Here is a 21,552-nt window from a genome sequence, read left to right on the forward strand (position 1 = left end):
TGATGCCAGGGGCTTAAGTGGAGAGCAAATGTTTTGAGAATGATGAGGGCAATGAATGTACAAATGTGCTTTACACAACTGATGTATGTATGGATTGTGATAAGAGTTGTATGAGCCCCTAATAAAACTATTAAATACATTTTTAAAAAGAACATAATGTTTGCTGGTAAGCGTGCAAGATTTTTCTAAAACAAAACAAAAAAAAGCCTTAATTTATAAACTAAGTAATTACTTAAACCATTTGCTGGTAATTCGGTGCTTGTTAGTTTCATTCATTTAGTAAGCACTTATTGAGCACCAACTATATCCTAGGTACTGTTCTTGGAATATCGCAACAGCAGGGGCAAAAAGCAACAAAACCTCCACCCATGGCCGCTTGGAGCTTACATTCTAATGGGGATAGAGAAAATAACCAAGTTAACAACAACAACAATAAGGCATTTTATTTAATTCATTCATTGTATATTTATCCTAATTTATTATTAACTGGGAGCTAATACATATGGCATATCATCCCATAGTTCAATCACTCCAAGCAGTATTGTACAATTGCTACCACAGTTTCCAAACATTCTTTTTCTTCCTGAACTCCTGACATTGTCTCCCTTTGACCAGCCACCTCCCACCATCACTTTACTCCCCTCCCCGAAAACCTTTGTCCCTACACATTCATCAATCCTGGGTTTCATATACCGAAAGACAGAAAGACATATAGCCCAACTTCAAGAGGGTGACCCCCAATGACAGAACACCTCTGAGATACACCCTAATATGAACAAACAAAAACCGAACCAAACAAAAATACTGGAAATGTTGAAAACCAGATCAGGTCCAGCGTGCATCCGAGGGAGAATCACCTGATACGTTTTTGACCGTTCAAGTCAGGTCTATCCCTTTGTTCTTCTTCTTCTTCTTCTTCTTTTTAATCATTTTATTGGGGGCACGTAAAACTCTTATCACAATCTGTACAGACATCCATGTGTTAAGTACATTTGTACATTTGTTGCCATCATCATTTGCTAAACATTTTCCTTCTACTTGAGCCCTTGGTATCAGCTCATTTTTCCCCTCTCTCTCTCACCATCCCTGCCGCACGATTATCTATCTTGATAATTTATAGATTATTATTATTTTGTCATGTCTTACACTGTCCAACATCTCCCTTCACCCGCTTTTCTGTTGTCTGTCCCCCAGGGAGGGAGTCATATGTAGATCCTTGTGATCGGTCCCCCTATTTCCCCCCACCTTCCCCTTACCCTCCTGGTATCTCTACTCTCATTATTGGTCCTGAGGGGTTTATCTGTCCTGGATTCCCTGTGTTTCCAGCTCTTACCTTGTACCAGTGCACATGCTCTGGTCCAGCCGGATGTGTAAGGTAGAATCAGGATCATGATAGTGAGGGGATACTCATCTCTCCAATGCACTCTGTTTGGTAACCACTTTCCCTCTATCCCTCGATGATGGATGGAGGGAGATCACTGAGGCTTATTTCCTATGTAGTTCCCACAAATGTATCTTGGGCTCCCACTGTCATCCACAACTCTCATAATTTAGGCTCTGATAGTAATCCCTCCTTGGACTTTGGATTATATGACTCCGGTAACTGATGATGTATGTTTCTTCCATGTGGAATTAGTTGACATCTCACTTACATGACTGATTGTTTGGAGACAAGCCTTTAAGACCCCAGACACTACTTTATCTAATAGCTGGGCACCATCTAATTCCTTTGCTACAATTTGCTATTGCACCCATATCTTCTGTGCTTCCTTCCTGAGGGGGAGTATCGAGTGGGACCATGAGGTTAGAACTAATTGTTCTTAAGTTAGAGCTAGGAGTTAGTGTGAGCACAAAGCCCATTCCTGGATCTATGTTTGTTTGTTGTTATTTCTGTTGTAGTTGTTTGTTTTTCATCTGCCTTTGGCTCCCTTTCAAAACCTCCCTGTTAATCTATGGTGGAAAGGCTTATCTATCATCCCACTAGGGCAGTAGTTCTCAACCTGTGGGTCTCGACCCCTTTGGGGGTCGAACGACCCTTTCACAGGGGTCGCCTAAGACCATCGGAAAATATAAATATTTTGCAATATATAATTATATATTGCTTTGTGATTAATCACTATGCTTTATGCTTAATTATGTTCAATTTGTGTGTTAGACAGGGTTCTCTAGAGAGATAAAACCAAATTGCTGATAATTTAATATATTTATTTATAAAGATAATTAGATATATAACAAGAAATGAACTGTTAAATCATATACAGATAAATATATAATACAAGAAATAAACAGTTAAATTATAAAGCACTACAAATGGCTCAGTGCAACTCACATCCGTGAGAGAAAGTTGAGAGACTAGCAGTCCTTCAAGTCTAGTCTGCTGCCAGATCTTCCTCTATTTGTAGAGAGAGCTAGGCTATGTCAGCACAGCAGCCAATCACAAGGCAGGACACCAACCGCCAGTCCCCAGCTCCAGAGATGTCTTAAAGGAACCTCAACTTACAGCAACACAGTCTACAGGCTAGGCGTCCCACAGGTAGTGTAGCCTTTAAATTGAGGCACAGAACAAGCAAGGCAGCCGCACACTGGTCCCATGATCACAGAGCGAGAGACAAGAAAGGCGAGACTCACTAAGCCATTTATCTCTCTGCCCTTCAGTTAATCCCCTTGTGTTTATCAGCCAGGCTGGCACAATAAACTATCTCAATTGTAACAATGAAAATACATCCTATATATCAGATATTTACATTATGATTGATAACAGTGGCAAAATTATAGTTATGTAGCAACAAAAATAATTTTATGGTTGAGGGTCACCCCAACATGAGGAACTGTATGAAAGGGTAACGGCATTAACAAAGTTGAGAACCTCTGCACTAGGGCATAACTATCTTCTGTTAATATTGTCTTTGATTAGCTCCTGGTACCAATTTTTTAAAGTCCTGTTGAGAGAGGGATATTGGGCCAATGTAAGCTAACTCCATATTGCAGTACCTGAATTATTCACTTGTATAAAATCAATCCTTTCATGGCTGGACAGTATTTACACAAACAATGAGGGTTAATTGTCCAGGAAATTACAGTAATAATCACTAAAAATGTCCACCACAGGTTTGCTGTAAAAATGCATATCTTAATACAGCATATCGGGCGTTGATGTGCCAAGACCATGTTTGTCTGCCTACCGGCAGTTCAACAACCTTAATACAGCTGTCTTCCACGTCCTCAGACACCATGTATTTCATGACTGAAGTCCTCAGGTCACGCGTGTGTCTGAGGCAGGGTCCACTTCCCCCGCTGGAGTTTCTGCAGGGGGTCTCATGGGGGCAGCCTCTGGAGCATGCCAGGCGCTTTGGAGATCCATGGTTCAGTGTCCCAGCATGCCACAGCAGCTGGCCTGCGCCCCCAGGATGCACCCAGAAGTCCCGGTCAATGTGGTCCATTCAGTGCATACCACCAAAGACACTCCCCACCCACCCCGCCTAGGGTCCCCCAAAGCATTTTCAGTTATTTATCCCCCAGCTGGAAGTTAGTCCTCCCTCCCACTTTGCCTACCAACAAACATGCATTTGTTTGGTCCCTTTCCCCTCTCCAGACTCCCCCCGCCCCCCACCGCCCCCGCATCCATATCCTTCATCCCCATAGGGACTTCATCATAGATTTACATAGCAGGAGACAATATCACCTTACCCTCCCTTAACCATTTGATCCCAGCTGACCTGAGGTGGCCTCTGACAGTGACCTTCAAAATACTTACCTAGAGCTGCATGGTGTATGGTTCTTAGTACGGGTCAGCCCTTCTATCCGGCTGTCTGCCCTGCTTCCGCCCTCACCCACCACCCCGAAAACTGGATGCCCTACAAGGTTGAGCTTGTGCCCATTTTGCTGCTTGTCCCTACAGCAATGGGCTCATAAAGTATTTGTCCTTTTGTGATTGACAAACTTCACTCGGCATCATGCCTTCCAGATCCCTTCACGTTATGAGGTGTTTCATAATTTCGTCACTGTTTTACAGGGATGTATAGTATATATGCATGTGTGTATGTACCAGAATTTTTCTTTTTTTTTAATAGATACTTTTATTGAGGGCTCTTACATCTCTTATCACAATCCATACATTGATCCAGTGTGTCACTCACATTTGCACATATGCCGCCATCATCATTTTCAAAGCATTCTCTTCCCACTTGAGACCCTGATATCCGCTCCCTATTTCTTCCTTCTCCCCGCCCCACACCGCCTCCTTCACGAACCCTTAATAAGTTACAGATTATTATCTTCATCTCTTAACATCGTCCTCAGTCACCCCTCACCCACTTTTCCCTTGTTCATCCCCCTGGGAGGGGGTTCTAGATTGATCCTTGTGATCAATTCCTCCTCCCCCCACCTAATCCTCCTGGTATCTGTACTCTCATTGTTGGCCCTGAGGGGCTTATCTATCCTGGATTCCCTATGTTTCCGGCTCTTATCTGTAGCAGTGGGCATGCTCTGGTCTCATCCGATTTGTTAGGTAGAATTGAGGTCATGATAGTGGGAGGAAAGAAGCATTAAAGAACTAGAGGAAAGTTGAGTGTATTTGATCGGTGCTATACTGCACCCAAACTGGCTTATCTCTTCCCTGTGACCCCTCTGAGGGGCTGTCCAATTGTCTACAGATGGGCATTGGGTCTCCACTCCATGCCCGCCCTATCATTCACATTGGGTATAATTTTGTTCTGGGTCATACCAGAATTTTTTATCCACTCTTCTACTGATGGGAATTTAGGGTGTTTCCTACTTCTTGTTATTGTGAACTGTGCTGCAATGAACATGGGGAGCATACGTCTGCTCATGATCTGCTTTATTTCTTTTGATATGCCCAGTAATGGCATTGCATTTTAGGAGGTGATTAAGTGTTAAAAAGAAAAACAAACAGGTGGGGGTAGATGGTAAGGGTGTGTGGCAATTTATATAGGATGGTTAAGGAAGCTTAGTACAATGCTTGCATTTAGAACCATGTAGCAGTATTTCACCAGAACCGGGAGGTTCAGGATACATTTTTATTCAGTATCAAAATAACAGTGGTATAGGCAATAAAAGGAAAGTATAGTGTTTTAGAATCCTGAATGGCAGCATTTTTAAAAAAGATTAAACTTACTTCATTTTAATAGTGGATGCTTATAGTCTTTTGCTTTTTTTTTTTTCAATTTCAGTTCTGAAAATAAAAGTTTTCTCTAACACTGAAAGACCTGCAAGGTAGGTCTACGTGTATTTCTGAGGGCAGGATCTATACCTCATTTTCTTTTGGGGGGTATATTTATTTTTTAATCATTTTACTAGGGTTTCGTACAACTCTTATCACAATCCATACATACCTCCATTGCCTCATTTTCATTAAAAACAACAACCATCTTCTATTTCCCAGAGCCCACAAACATCTGTAGCACATACTGTTTCAGCGAGTTTGGTCCCCGGAACCCACTGGTGTGTGTGTGCGTCCGGTAAATATTAACTCCAGGTATTGGCCGCAGGAGGAATGTGGGGCCACCGGTCTGGCTCAGGCTTTTGCGCGTTTCCCCCGGTGACGCCAGCCAGCGGATGGGGGTGGGGATTTCCGCCTCACCCGCGCGGCTGGCTGATGAAATCTCTTTCTCGATCCGATTGGAACGCTAGCTGCGGCCGAGAAAGCACGAATTTACGAAACGTGCTCAAACTGCTCTAAAGGCAGGGTCGACCTTGCGGTGCGGGGCACGATACCCCACACCCGTCCTCCACCTGCGCCCAGGCCCCCGCCCTGCGGAGCACCCCTTCCTGGGGAGCGTGATGCCGCCTGGCCTTTCCGCCCGGTGCCCGGCGCCCGCCCCTGCGCGCAGCCCGACGGCCTCTTCCTCCCCACGCGGGGAGCCGAGAGGCTCCGGCACCCCGGCATCCCCCGGCAGGAGGGCCCGGCCCAGCCTTCCTCCCGGGCAGCTCGCCCCGCCCCGACTTTCACGCCAGCTCTCCGGATTGGCTCCCTGGGGGAGCAAACCCGTTCCGATTGGCCGGTGGGCGGCCGCCGCGCGGAGCTGGGGAGCGCTGGGGCCGGGCTTGTTGCGGGGGCCGTGGGGAGGACTGAGTGTCCGCCGGCCTTGCAGCCCAGTTGCCGCTCGGCGCGCGCTCCGACTACAGCAGAGCCCGGGGAGAGGCTCGGGCAGGTGGCTCCTGCCGGTGCGGGGCGCAGGGTTAGGAAGGAGGGAGGCGCCGGAGCCCCAGAGACATGGCGCGGCCGGACAACGAAGAGCAGGCAACCGAGGACCCGGAGCGCCCGCTCGCGAACGGGTACCTCCCGGTCCTGGGGGACGCGCGCATCCCGGACAGGAGCGCGGAGCAGCGGAACGGGCCCAAAGCCGGCTGCCTAGTCCTGAACTTGGACCCTGTAGACCGCTCTGGAGCAGCTCCCAAGGCTCTGGGCGGGTCGCAAACCCCGCTGGCCTTGGAGGAGGAGACCCAGGCCCGGCTGCTGCCCTCGGGCCCCGACGAGGGCACCCCAGGGGCTGAGGACACGCCTGTGCCCAGGATCTCGCTCTCCGTGCGGCGCTTCGCGGTGCTCCTGATCTTCAGCCTGTACTCGCTGGTCAACGCCTTCCAGTGGATCCAGTACAGCATCATCAGCAACGTCTTCGAGGGCTTCTACAAGGTGTCCTCGCTGCACATCGCCTGGCTGTCCATGGTGTACATGCTGGCCTACGTGCCCCTCATCTTCCCCGCCACCTGGCTGCTGGACACCAGAGGCCTGCGGCTCACCGCGCTGCTGGGCAGCGGCCTCAACGCCCTGGGTGCCTGGATCAAGTGCGGCAGCGTGCAGCAACACCTCTTCTGGGTCACCATGCTGGGCCAGTGCCTGTGCTCGGTGGCCCAGGTGTTCATCCTGGGCTTGCCCTCCCGCATCGCCTCCGTGTGGTTTGGACCCAAGGAGGTGTCCACAGCCTGTGCCACCGCTGTCCTGGGCAATCAGGTAAGAACTGGGGTGACGCATGAAAATCAAGCCCTTGAAAGACAAGAAACCGGCTAGACATATGGATGGCCCCTCGGGCTATATTTCGCCACTACGTGAAGGAGAGTGGAAATAGGAGTCACGAGAAATGAGACAGTCTTGGAGTAGAGAGAATTTATTGTTTTGTGAGGATCAATATGACCCCCCCACCCCCCACACACACCCATACACACATCGCTCCCCAGTCCCACCGCCAACCCCCTACCACTGCCAGTGAGTAGAATCAGATTCATAGCGCTACTATATAGAGGCTGTAAATTTTTTTTTTTTTGAGGATGTACATTTTTATGGGAGCAGACAGCCTTTTCTTTCTCCTGGGGAGCAGCTGCGGAGTTAGAACTGCTGACCTTGCCTTTACCACTTAATAAATCAGTCTTAAGTGCCAACTTTGTCTCTTACTTGGAAAAATAATCATGAAATAAGTAAGGTTTGCATCTTGTGCACCTGGCATTACATGCAGTTTGCTATGAGAATAGTGAATACGACCTGAGTGGGTATTATATCTGCCAGCAGTGTATTCTTTGCAAAGGAAGGGGCTAGATTCTGGGTGTTTGTTTCCATTTTGATGAGTCATTGTGCACAGCCCCTGTTTAATTTTATAAATCTATCAGCTATTAGCCCAGGGGCTAATATAAAAGTTTGTTTTTCTATTTTCTTGCTTGGTATGTGTCTCACATTAGGGGAAACTTGGGGTAAAAATAAAGAAGAAAGTGTTCACAATAATTGTACACAAAACTTTGCACAGCAGTATTCTCTAGTGCACATGAAAGAATACAGGAATGTTCACAGTCCTTAGTGAGGGAATTAAATGTACAATATTCACAATCCTTCGTTTTAAACAAACCTGTTCCTAGATACATTTCAGACATTTCCTGGGTTCTTATCACATGTTAATATTTGTAGTTCACCCATTTGTTTTCATAAATATTTAAAATATGTCCTGAGTTTTATTACATGCTGACATTTGTATTTCAACCAGTATGTTTAGTCTGGGAGAGTTTATTCCCACCCCCACTGCCATGGAGTTGATTTGGACTTCAGGCAGCCCTAGAAGACCAGCAGCGCTGCTCCTTGAGGTTCTAAGACAAAACCCTGACAGGAGCAGACTGCCTGCCTCTTTCTCCCTCCTGGTAGATGGTGAGCCTGAACTGCTGACCTGACCTTTCAGCTAGCAGCCCAATTCATAACCCATTGTGTCATGACAGCATTAATATTATAACTAGCTGGTGACTTTGGGAAAATAATTTTGTCTCTCCAAGACTCTGTTTTCATACCTATAATATGGAGACTAATCGTTTTTACCTCCTAACATTAAATGACAGTGCATAGGAAGCACTCCGCAAGGGGCCAGGCTCACTGATATTGAATGGTACTGTAATGATCATGCCATAATCTAGGCTGGCAAGGCATATTTGAATTTGTAAATGCATAGCTACTTTGTCCAAAGGCATTCTCATTAATATTTGCTGTTTAATACAACTATTTAAATAAAAGTCAATAAAGAACACGTCTTTTTTTCTGTCGCACACTACAGCATCCCCATGCTACTTAACCTAGAGGGCAGTAACAGAGAAATCAACATGATTCTGTCATGATCAAGTGATCACTCATCAACTCTTCACAGAATGACCGAGTCCAATGAGCAGTTTTTAATAGAAAGATAATGCAAGAAAAACCAAAGTTTGTGGAATCTATTGTAAACCGGTGGCTGGATTTACCAAGTTTGCATCAAGGAACTGCCTAGTCTTAACACTGTCGGTTCCAGTGTCACTGGTATTCCAGTAGCATGGTGATTTGTTTTATATGAAATTGCAAACCGATCTTTTAAATTATCATTTAAATTTGACATATGGGGTCTGGGACATTATATGTAAATTACACTGGGTGTTCATTCAGCTGGAAGAGGACTTAGTTAGAAATCTGCAAACAGTAGATTTTACCTCCATGTTGGTACTTTGAACCCACCAGGCCATGCCTAGGATGACAGCCCTGGCATCTGCTTCTGAGAGGTGATACCCCTGAAGGCCCTAAGAAGCAGTTCCACCCAGCAGAAGGGCTTGCCTTGATGCAAGGGCAACTAGAAACAAGTTATGCATAAAAAAACGACATGTAGCTAAGTAACAAAAGGTTACTCTCTTATTTTAGGCCTGATACTTGTTTCAAGATCAATGAGGTTTATTTAAAACACATAAAGACCAAAACCAAAATAAAACAACCATACCCTGCCATTGAGTAGATTTCGACTCAACGTGACTACCAGACAGGAGCTGTGCTGTTCAGTCTGTACGCCTGTAAACCTGGACACAAGCCGCTGCCACACCTGTCTCCTAGGGAGTGGCTGGTAGGTTTAAAGCACCCACTTTTCAGTTAGCAACTGAGCAGTTAAACACTGCACCACCAGGGTTCCTTTAAAATGCAGAAGCGATGGTCTAAAGCTACATGCTTTTAGCTTTATATGTTTTTTCCACTAGGAGTACAGAAGACAGGGTAGCTTGAGCTCTTGTTATTCTGCATCCAAAGCAATTTGACTGGTATTGTAGTGGTTTACTTCTGCTTGATTTCCTAAAGTATTTTACAGGGACAAAATTGTGTTCAAGTTGAATACTTTGTTGAGCATGGCAGTATTCTAACCCCCATATCCTCCTTGTGGAGGATATGTGGAGGCGTTTTCTCTGAGTCAGGATTCCCTCTAACAGGGAACACACCTTGAAGCCTTTGCCCTACTTTCCCCTAAGGCGTTTTCATCTTTTCCTTGGCACCAGTAGCTGTGCACTTGCTCGTGACTTTCAAATAAGCCTGGCTGCTTAGCTCATGGAATAATCACTACAATGATATTCAGTATTACTGAGCAATCCCTGCCAGCCTGGCCCTGTGTTGAGTGCGTTCTGTGTACCGTGTCATCTAATGTGTACAGTAAGAATGATTAGTCTCCATTTTATAGGGAAGGAAACAGACTTGGAAGAACAAAATTATGTCCCCAAAGTCACCCAGCTAGTTAGTGGCAACATTCACACTGAAGTCTGTATGATTCTTGAATCCTCTCACCTGTCTAACCAGCCCTTCTACCAGGTCTCTTGCTTGAAGAAACTTTTAAAATATAGAACAAGTCACCACACTGCTTCAGACTTTCTGGTAATTTCCCAGAGGACTAATGTTTTACTCTGGCTTCCAAATCTTCACTAACACTGGCCTTCATTAGTTCATTCAGGAGGCGCCCTGGTGGTGGGGGATCATGCTCTGAGCAGCACACCATGCAGTCTGTGGGGTGAAACCCCCAGGTGCTCCCCGAGGAGGGGCTTTCTGATCCATACAATCGTCCGGCATTGGGCAAGGAGAGAGGGGCCATTTCCTCTGGCCTAAAGGATCACTGTGAGCCACAGTTGACCAGGTTGTTGTTGATTCCGTAGAGAACACTGCACTTCTACTTGCCAAGGGCTTTTGCCGAAGCATTCCTTGTGCCTGGAATGTTTTTTCTTGGGCCACACAATTTCACCCACATTTACCTTCAGCTCTCAGCTTACATTATTTTAAATGACATTTTTCTCCCCAGCATTTTATTGGGGAAGGGGGAAGCACTTACAGCTCATATAACATTCCATACATCAATTTTATCAAGCATATCTGTACATATGTTGCCATCGTCATTTCCAAGACATTTTCTGCTTCAGTCCTTGATATAAGCTCCTCTTTTTCCCCCTGCCTCCCCCAACCCTTCCACCCTCCTTTATCCTTGATCTACTCTATATTATTGTTGTTATTTCATGTCTTACACTGTCCTTTGTCTCCCTTCACCCACATTTCCTTTATTCACCCCCTTCTTGAAGCGGGGGGGCTATGAATCCAATCTTGTGCTGGGGTCCTCACTTCTCACCCTTCCCCCTACCTGACCATCCCCCCTGCCTTAAGGATATCACTACTCCCATTACTATATCTGAGGGGTTTATCTTTCCTGAATTCCCTGTGTCGAGAACGCTTATCTGTACCAATATGTGTTCTCAGGTCTAGCCAAATTTGTAAGGTAGAAATGGGTCGTGGTAGTGAGGGGGAAGAAGCATTCTGAGATTAGAGGAATTATGTGTGATTCATCGGTGCTACACTGCACCTTGGTTGGATCATCCCTTCCTTATAACCCTTCTGTGGGGGGATGTCCAATTGTCTACAGATGGGCTTTGGGTCTCCACTCCACACTCCCCCTCATTCACAATGATATGATCTTTTGTTCTTTGATGCCTGATACCTGATCCTATCGACACCTCATGATCACACAGGCTAGTGTGCTTCTTCCATGTGGGCTTTGTTGCTTCTCAGCTAGATGACCAGTTGTTTATCTTCAAACCTTTAAGACTCCAGACACTATATTTTTGATAGCTGGGCACTATCCGCTCTCTTCACCACATTTGCTTATGCACCCATTTTGTCTTCAGCAATTGTGTCAGGGAAGGTGAGCATCATAGAATGCCAGGTTATTAGAACAAAGTGTTCTTGTGTTAAGGGAGGCCTTGAGTAGAGGCCCAAAGTCTGTCTGCTATCTTAATACTTATCATATAAATATAAGTACATTGGCCGCTATCCCTTTCATTATAAAGTAATATATTTACATATATGCATGTCTATAGCTATACCTCTATAAATAGCTTTGCCTCCTATTAAATGCCATTTCTTGACAATTTTATTATAGAGCCCCAGTCACTGTTATGTCATCACTCTACTTTTAGTTACCCATATAAGTACTTCTCACTGCTAGGCATGTTGTGTGTGTTGCTTATATGTTTATTGTTCATTCGTTGTCTCTAGTCTTCTTCATTAGATTCAATTGACACATGGTCTGAAAATACACACCTCAATCCACTGCAGGCTCTTAAAAAAAAAAAAAGCCCAAAACTTGGCGGACAGATGAAAGAGCTTCAGACTCAGATAGTCCCCAGCCAGCTTCATATTTCTACTGGGATATCTCATAAGAACCCATCACTCATTGTACTTTACTGCTATGAACTTGGCTTTGGCTACCCTCTCGCCTCTCACCCAGAGCTTGCTGGCTGGTTTCCAGATCTGTAGCCTTGCTTTCTGCCCTCCAGTCTTCACAGTTACCCAGTGTGTTCACGTGTGCAGACCTGTTCAGGTCACTCCTCTGTCCCCTAAAGTGGCTTCGGTTGCCCTTGGGATAAAATGCAAATTCTCTAATGTGACTTGTAAGCCTTTCCAGATCTGCCTCCTGTGGACTCTGCAGCCCCCTCTCCCTACACAGTGCCATTCTCCTCTCTCTCTCTCTCTCTCTCTCTCTCCACTGTCCACTACTTCCCGTCTCTCCCAAGGGCACGCACTCTCTTTTCTGGCCTCTGTCCACACCGTTCTCTTGGCTTGCAACATGTCTGCTTTGCTTGGCCACCTCAGCATTTTCAGATGTTTGCTTCTCCAGAAAGGTTCCTTGAGCCCACGTCTGCCCAAGGGGGTCCTCCATTGTGCCCCTCAGCTAGAATGACCAGGTGCCCTCCTTTGATGGACCAGTCCAGGTGTGCACTTGCTCTCTAGAGTCATTCTAATGGTGCCTCTTCCACTCCAAGCATGCTCTGGTTTGGATAAGTTACAAGGATGCTAAGACTCACAGTACTATACTTACTACACTCTATGATAATCACCTGCTTAATTTTCTCAGGCTTTTTGTAAGGGAGCAAATGGGACGGGAGGGAGTTTTGCAAAGTTTGTAGGAAAATTCCATTATCTTTTAATTCTGTTTCTCCATGAATTTTTGAAGCCTCCTCGTGTTTAGTAAACTTTGTACCTTTATCTCAGCTTCTTGAAACCTCTCTTGGGCCCTTTCTCCTCAACTTCCTCTGACTATCTCCCTCCATGGAATTTCCTTACTAATTTGATTTGATTTCTTATTACAATGATCATATTCAGCCTTATTATAGGCAAAATTAACCTATGCAACAGTTCGGTGGCATTTGGTGCATTCACAATGTTGTGCAACCATTACCTTGATCTGGTTGTACAAGCCCCCGGTAAAGTGATTTAAACAAAAGATGGAGGAGGAACGCGGTGGTGCAGTGCTCGCTGTTACTACAAAGGTTGGCAGTTTGGACTTAGCAGCCTCGCAGCAGCAGAAAGATAGGCAGTCTGCTTCCAGAAAGAGGACAGCCTGTTGGGGGGTGTCACCTTTGGGGCTGTTCTGCTCTGTTGTGTCGCTGGGGTCGCTGTGAGTTTGAATCGATTCGGTGGCACACAACAATGGCTCAACATGGAATCCCATTGTGTGCTTGATTTGATTTCCCTAATGACTCGTGATGGATGCTGAGCATCTGCTCATGTATTTCTGGCCATTTGTTTGTCATTCCGGAGACGTCTCTTCGAGTTCCTGGCCCATTTTAAAACTGGATTGTTTGACTTCCTCTTGTTGAATTGTAAGAGTTCTTTGTATATTTCATCTTTATGCTAGATCTTTAGCAGATACATGATTTGCCAGCATTTTCTTTTCATCTCTTTTGGTCCTTATTTGGCATGTTTGCCACCCCCATGCCCCCGTATTGTAAGCATTTAAAAGTCCAGGACACATCTTTGTAGCAGTATCATTCAGATAACAGAAGTTCAGTAAATGTATGTTCCACAGGAAAGTGTTGTAGGTAATTCTCCATTCACGGTACATTCAAAACAAAGACAGTAGCACATAATGCTTCAGAGTTCACAAAGCCCATTTACCGACATAAGCTATCTCCTGAGGTCCTATTATTTGCCATTATGCACCCCACCCTTCGTAGGATAACTGTAAGGAGCCCTGGTGGTGCCATTGGGTTGCCAACTACAAGGTCAGCGTTTCAACCCCCCCAACTGCTCTGCAGGTGAGAGGAGTCTGTCCTCTCCTGTAAAGAGTTACTGCCTCGGGAACCCAGTACAGGGCTGCTATGGGTCCAAATGGGCTCGAGGGCAGTGGGTTTGGTGGGTGGATGGGGATGGAATATTTGCTGTTGACTGGACTGTTTGTTTTACAGCTTGGGACTGCAATTGGCTTTTTGCTCCCACCAGTTTTAGTGCCCAACACGAACAACAGCATTGACCTGGCCTGCAATATCAGCACCATGTTTTATGGCACCGCAACCGTCTCCACACTTCTATTCCTTTTAGCAGCCATTGGTAAGCGCCTTATTTTTGCTGAAGCTCAAGAAACCATGTTGCAACACTTGACTCAGGGTATCTCTAACGCTCTGTGCTGCTTGCCCTCCTGACGGGCATGGGCTTGCTCCCGTTATGAGTGCCGCAACCCTGGAGAGGGGTCATGACGCATTGCATCCATCGGAACATCCAAAAGACTCTGAAGACTAATTCATCTCATGTCTCTCCCTACTAACTTTTCTTCCCGGTAACGGTTGGCTCCATAGGTACTTCCTGCCTCTTCTTTTCCACATGCCTCTCAATATTCTGTTTCTTAGGCCCAACGGGGTGGCACAGGTTGGTGGTTCGAACCCACTTTCCAAAGACAGACCTGGCGATTTCTCTCTTCTGAAAGGTCTCGGCCATGAAAGCCCCGTGGGGCAGTTCTGCTCTGCGCCCCTGATTCAGATTCAGGAATCAGGATCAAGTGGGCTAGCGACACGCTCTCTTAACCAGGACGAGTTCTTGTCATGCTTTGAAAGAACGCAAGTAGACGGCAGCATTGGTTTTCATGATCAATCCTCCCACGCATGCCCCATTCGGCTTCAAAATGATCTTGGGGACCAGGAAGCTGTGTTGCAGATTCAAACTGTGGCAACTGTCTCCTTGTTAGGCCACTCCAGCAAAGCCCTGCGGCCACCATTCTCCACTGCGTCCTCTTGCCCGGGCCTGTCTCTGGAAGCAGTCAGTCCCCCTCAGCTGCCAGCAGCCTCCGTCCATTCGGAAGACGCTTTGGGAAGGTCTGCCATTTAAGTTCATTTCTAATGAGAAACAAGTTTAGGATTTTGTAGGAAAGGATAGGTAAAGTGTTTTTCATTAATGATCACCACTGACAGCAGGAACCTGATCTGTAGTATTGCCCTGTCGTCACTCAATCCATCTGAATTTGGCTTGATGAGGAAAGGATCAATACAGTTGTAAAGGCTATCTTTTCATTACCTTTCATGAATGCTTACATTAAACTGCACCTTCGCTGGAGCTTCTCATTAAATGTTAACATTCATGATGGCTGTCCCAGTGGTGAGAGATTCAGGCTTTATGATCTCCATATAGGAAAGCCTCAGAGTTTTCAAAGACTATACAAGGGGGTACCCAAAAAGAAATGGAAAAGCTGTGCTGGGCAGGGCTTTCATAGTATGCATTTTTCCCACTAGGTGAGACTAAAGCAACTTGCTCTGGGTTAGTGCACCCAGTGGCGTCACCTAGGAAGGTTCTCTCTGGTCACAGTGAATTTTTTTGGAAAAACTGTTTCATTCAAACCTCTTTATTTTGTGATGGCCGATTTAAGAGAACAGTGTGCAGCTGTGAAATTTTGATTCCTGCTCAGGGAATAATGCTGCAGGAACTGTTGTGATGTTGAACTCAGCTTAAAAGGACACCGCTATGGGAAACACTCAAATGTATGAGTGGTTTTCTTGTTTCAAAAAGGTGAAATGATGACCAATAACAAACCTCATTCTGGACATCTGTCAACGTCCTGAACGGATGAAAATGTCAACTCCTAGTACATTTGGAGTTCCTTCTACCAGGTCAGACTGTTAATCAAGATTTCTATTTAGAGATTCTGAAAAGATTGCATAACAGTGTGTGACAAAAAAGGTCTGATTTGTGGCAGACAGGGGACTGGTTTTGCCACCACGACAATGCATCTGCTCACACAACCATCTCAGTGTGCCAGTTTGGGGCAACAACAACAACAAAATGCCTCCCTTGCCCTATGCTCCTTACTCACCTGACCGAGCACAGTGTGACTTCTTTTTGTTTCCATGAATGAAGAGGGACATGAAAGGACAACGATTTGAGGATGTAGAAGAGGTGAATTAAAAACCTCTTCTTTGGAGGTGCTGTCAGCCATCCAAACAGATGAGTTTGATAAATGTTTCCAAGAATGAGATCGCAGATTTGACAAATGTACTAAGTGTAATGAAGAGTACGTTGAAGGTGATAAGGTTGTTTTGTACAAAAAGTTAAATACATAGGTTTGGGGGGAAAGTTCTGGTTTTTTGGGAGGGTACCCCCTCGGACACACTGAAAGCTGTAAAGAGTTTACCCATAGCGAGTGAAGATGCCACATGCTGGAGCCACACCCTTAATCTCCCCGAAGTTAGTGACCCATGTCTCCCTGGTAGCATTAGAGGGATGCTGCCAGATTCTTTGCTGGTTTGATGCTTTCAGTCAGGGAGTGGCAGGTCTGTGGTATGCAGATGATGAAGAGGGACAGATTACAGTTTTAAGAGCGTCTGAAAGTTTTAAAAGAAATCTAGATATTTTTAAAGAATTAGAAATCAGCTTTTCTGATCGCCATCTCTGATTTGCCAGATGAGATGGGCGATATCGGGCATATGCCTTTTGTTGTAATTGGCAGTAGGGATTTAAAGCATGAAATTCTCTTTACTTTGAATCCTTATTTCTTGACACACATGCTGGTTTTTTTTCTTTTCTTTTCTCCCCTTGTCATCTTCAATCACGTATCTCTTGGGTAGAAAGGAGAGAGTAATAAATGATATGCTTAGGGTTATATAAGCACACATGCGCTTAAACCACTACAAATGTAAGGCTTGCATTCAGCCAAGGAGCCAGGAGCCGAAGAGTGATGATGCTAGGTGTGGCTATTGACAGAATATTTGGGAAATTAAGAAAGAACAAGTTATGTATTTATGGACAGACCGGTTGGGAGTGGAAAGAAGACAAAGATCATCATGAGAGTGGAGTGAGAAAAGTGCCGTGTGTCAAGTTTTACTTGGCAGACCATAATGTTAAAAACTCATGACTCCAGGCTTATTACTAAAAGAAGATAATATGAAGTTGTAATGGAGAGCTTCTTAAAACAAAAAGGGCTTAGAAACAAGAACCTGTGAGATTTAAACTGAAAAGTAACTTAGATTCCTCATACCCAAATATTTGCTATTGAGGAAAATTTGAATTCATTTAAAAATGTTTACTTAGGTAAAGGTTCTTCTTGGCCGTAAAAATGGTGTGGCAGGTGTGTCTGACCTCCTCTGACTTTTTGAGGGGGGCGAGCATCAGCATCACTGTCAGACTGACGCCTGTGACGTAGAGGTCAGACATAACCTCCTCTTCACCAATCCTGACACCAGCTGTGCTTGCCACGGCATTCTGTCCCTCTGTGGGGTCAGTCATTGGTGCTAATGGTGACACAGAATGTATAGACAATAATCAGATGATGGGATTTAGGAGGGAATTACTCAGAACACCCTCTTCCCAGCTTTGCTTATAGGCAGGCCTCTCTCTGGTCCTCGGCCCCTAAGTCCCTTGACCCAGCATCTGTTCTGCTGAGGCAACTTGTACGGAGCTCTTTAGCTCTACCAATAAGTGCCCAGAGTACCGTACTCTACCAGGAAGCCTTGACTTGGGCTCTCAACTCTCACTCCTTAGGTTGGCACATCTACTCTTACTGCCTTTCTCCTGTGTCGGGAGGCCCGCCATTGAGCCACGGGTGAGAATTGGTGTGATGGCAGCTGACTTGGTTGCTCTCAGCCCTGAGACCCCTGTGCAGCAAACCTCCTTTCTCCAGAGGAGAGCTTTGACGGTGAGGAGTGACAGAGGGGTGGCAACAGGACAGGAGCAGCAGGTCTGTTTCCCAGCCTACAGAGCAAGTAAAGCTGAGTGCTTTGGGGCAGGAGACTAGCTTGGGGGTGGAGGTGGGGGGCGCTGAGCATCTCATTGGGGGACCTGCATTTGCTAACCCATGGAGCTGAAGGGGAGTGCAGTGCCTGGGGTTGCGGCTTACAGCAGAGCAGCATGCTCTAGGGGCGTTTAGTATCAGCTCTAAAACAACTTGTAACACGTGCTCATTGAACAACTGTGTCCTGAGCATTTTTCACCTGAATTAGCCTAGTAGCGATTAATTAACTTCTTAATTTCTGTTATAAACTCCCTGATCGTAAGCATTGTTTCTTTGAGTTCTGTGGGGCCATTGCACCGAATTATAGAATTTAGCTGAAAAGTAGTGGGAGCCAGAGCAGTATTTTATAGACAAGGAAAACTAAGGTACAGGACTCAAGTAGCTGTCGATCATTTGCCTGAGGTCAGAGATAGTGAAGACTGGAGATTTGAATTTTGGCAATCTACCTATCTATGTATATCTACATATATTTACAGATACGAGGAGGCTTCAAAAGATGCGTGGAAAGATGGCATGAAAAGATAATAGGTTTTTCTCACAAGCCTTTTGAAGCTCCTTCATGTGATTCATTACTCCATGATGAAAATTTTTACTTCAGCTTGCTTTTTTGTGTGCCGATTCAAATCCCTCTTTCATAATTGGCATTGCTGCTGTATTTGACAGTTGTGCCTTTACAGCAGAGCAGAAAACGATATCACTGAACTAGATCTACAAGTATTCAGATCTTTAAAAAAATGTTGCTTTTTTTTGTTTTTTTTTAACATTTTATTAGGGGCTCATACAACTGTTATCCCAATCCATACACACATCAATTGTGTAAAGCGCATTTGTACATCGTTTCTCAAAACATTTTCTCTCCATTTAAACCCCCGAAAAAAAAAAAAAGTTTTTTATTGTGTTTTACAGGAAGGTTTTGAGAACAGCAGATGATGAGTCTTCTGTTCATGTGGACACATTTTGTTTCCTCAGTTTCCATCCTCGCGATGTGCCAGGGCTTATCTCATGGTCTTCCCAGTGAGTGGCTCCTTTTCCTGTGGCCATTCTTCCCTTCCTAGCCCTCTGGCCTTGGGTACATGCTTCCCCTTTGATCTTCCCAGTCAATCATTTTAATAGGGAAAGGCTGGGGGAGAGGGGTACGCTCCCTTGGACCTGACGGGTGACAAATGACGATAGTCTTAGGTAGTCCCACCCAGCTCTATCTGATGAGTACGCCTGGCCTCTTTCATGACTTGGAGCTGCTCCATGTTCTCCTTCCACTCTGCGTGGGACCTTCTTATGTGAGCCTGTTCAGAGCAGTAGGTAGCAGTAACTGACACCTTCTCGTTCCCTGGTCTCAGGGCAGTGGAGGCAGATGTCTGTGTGGTCCATTAGTCCATTGGACTAATGATTTCCATGTGTCTTTTTTTCATCACTCTCCTTCCTTCGGATGATCAGAAACCAATGGTTGTGCCTTAGATGGCGGCTTATGAGCTTTTCAGACCCCTGGGTATTAACATTGTTACCATGCTTACTTTTTTAAGTGAGTGATTGACACATGACTGGGTACATTGTAGCATAAGCAGTCATGGCCATCAAAACGTTTCATCTCAATGTATTGAAACACTAGTGTGTATCATCTGTTGAAAGTTTTAATTTTGATGGCTGCATAGCAAGATAGCATACAGACTACCAATATAAACTTGGAACAGAAATATATTTCACTCAGTCTACAATATACTCTAAACCCCCGAGACAAAGCGTTTGATTTTTTTTTTAATGAATATTCCTCAGAATAGTACTTGATAAATACAAAATTCTTTTCTACGAATGTGTCACTTCAGATGCCAACTGCATAACTGTAGTTCTTTATCTGACCCCAGCCACCCAGAACTAAGTCAGAGCTCACAAGTTAAAGGGACACTGTCTTTCAACTGCCAACCAAGGCAGATGCCACCTGTGAGTGTGAGCGCACACACGACACCCTCATCCTGACCTGCTGGTTCCGACCACTCCTACAACTCACACGATACACTTGGAAGTGGAGTTTTATTATATGAAAGAAACAGAACAGCAATGAAGAGACACCGAGGGCGAGGTCTGGGGGGAGGGTTCCCAACAGAGTTTCCATGTCCCAAAGGAGTCTCTTATCTGCGCACTCCCTGAGTGCCTCACCAATCAGGAAGTCCTTGAACCGGCCATGCCCAAAGCCTTTATTGGCTTCATTGTCTAGTTCACTGGCTCAGCCCTCCCCTTCCTCTGAAGGTAGGGTACCAGGCCAAGTGGTGGTTTTCTGCTCTTGCCTGTCCTTAGCCATTATCATAAATCCTCGGATGTGATTTAGATAGCAAAAGAAATGCCAAGGGTTTCTGAATGATCTCTGGAACCAAGGACAAAGGCCAAATTACTTGAGCTACAGTAAATTAATCTTTACCTGCTATATGATCCTCATGAAGAAAATTTTATTTTCATTTCATGAACACGAAAGCTAAAGTCTGGAGACTTCTTTAAAGATATGCACTGAGATGGGACAGAGCCAGGATTCAAGCTTGTATTTGCCTTACAATGAGTTAAAATGTGTAATACCTGCTTTAACTTCACATGGACAAATGATGAAATTGAAAGAATGTGTTCTAATCTGATTACAGCAAGCACTCATTCAACTTGGGAGAAAAAGTTTAATTGCAGTGCCCAAGAGTCCTTTAGCTACTCCAGTGCCGGAAAAACCGAACCCCTAGCTGTGCAGTCGATTCTGATTTATATGGATCCAGTCAGTAGGGCGGGGGAGGGGGTGTATGTAGTAGAAGAGCACAGTGAACCGGGGAGAGTTGGGAGCCACTGCCCAAGGGCAGGCTGTGACCTTCAGGATCCTCACCTGCCACCACTGCTGGGCATCCTTGAAGCAGTGTCTGCCGGAGACTGGAAGGAGGCAGATAAGGAAGTCAGACAGGTCTTCCATCATGCTGGTTTTCACACAACAACCTAGTCTTTGGAAGCTCACCACATTGAGAGTGAGAAGTAGGTGTATGTAGATAAGTGGATAAATATCTTTATTTGCCTTTTCATGTATGTTTCCAGTCTTCAAAGAAAAGCCTGAGCATCCACCAAGCCAGGCTCAAGCCGCTGTCCAAAGGAGTCCTCCTGAAGACTATTCCTATAAGAAATCCATGAAGAACCTCGTTAAAAATGTTCCTTTTGTCCTTCTATTGATTTCTTACGGTAAGTGACTTTCTTCTGATTTGATTGTATGAGCTCATCTTATAAGCCTCTGAGCATCATAGATTCTTTCCATTTAACCTAGTAGTCTGCTTCGTGAGATAGGTTTGTTAACTGGAACAGCAATTATAGCTGATAGCGAGATTGGCTGCAGGACTTCAGGAATGTGGCCCATGCACTTTCGGAACAACACATGTAGAAATTGTTGAGATGGCATATACTTTATTATGTGTGTTCTCAAAACAATTTCAAATGACTGGAGAGTCATAAGCATAAACTTTGAACTAAAAGCAAAACATTCAGGGTGGATCTTTTTTTCCTAATTAAAAACAAGGCGGGTGGTCTAATATCAGACAACTCTGCCTTCTTTTGTGATTTCTCGCTGGGCCTTTCTGATCTTTCTGAACTGAAGTTGTGACTGCCATTGTTGCTGGGAGCTCAAGAGTCTGTTTGGACTCCCCGTGGCCCTGTGTGCAACAGAAAGACTCCCTACCTCAGAGCCTCACAGTTGTTGTTGTGCTTGAGCATTGTTGCAGCAAATGGATCAGGCCATCGGGGG

The 21,552-nt window shown here is 45.2% G+C and overlaps 1 protein-coding gene across 1 annotated transcript in view; it reads left to right on the top strand.

The window, feature by feature from the left end:
• Nucleotides 1–6,170: 6,170 nt before the first annotated feature.
• The window catches only part of FLVCR1 (FLVCR heme transporter 1), a 27,361-nt gene continuing 11,979 nt past the window's right edge, over nt 6,171–21,552 (top strand). The window contains exons 1-3 of the mRNA XM_004699879.2: nt 6,171–6,970; nt 13,996–14,137; nt 20,856–20,996. Coding sequence (XP_004699936.1) covers nt 6,233–6,970; nt 13,996–14,137; nt 20,856–20,996 — 1,021 coding nt within the window. The 5' untranslated portion in view covers nt 6,171–6,232. The remainder of the gene's footprint in view (nt 6,971–13,995; nt 14,138–20,855; nt 20,997–21,552) is intronic.

This window comes from Echinops telfairi, unplaced genomic scaffold (genome assembly GCF_000313985.2).
Source record: "Echinops telfairi isolate 266 unplaced genomic scaffold, ASM31398v2 ScPeMD7_7424;HRSCAF=8462, whole genome shotgun sequence".
In the NCBI taxonomy this organism is placed as follows: Eukaryota; Metazoa; Chordata; class Mammalia; order Afrosoricida; family Tenrecidae; genus Echinops; species Echinops telfairi.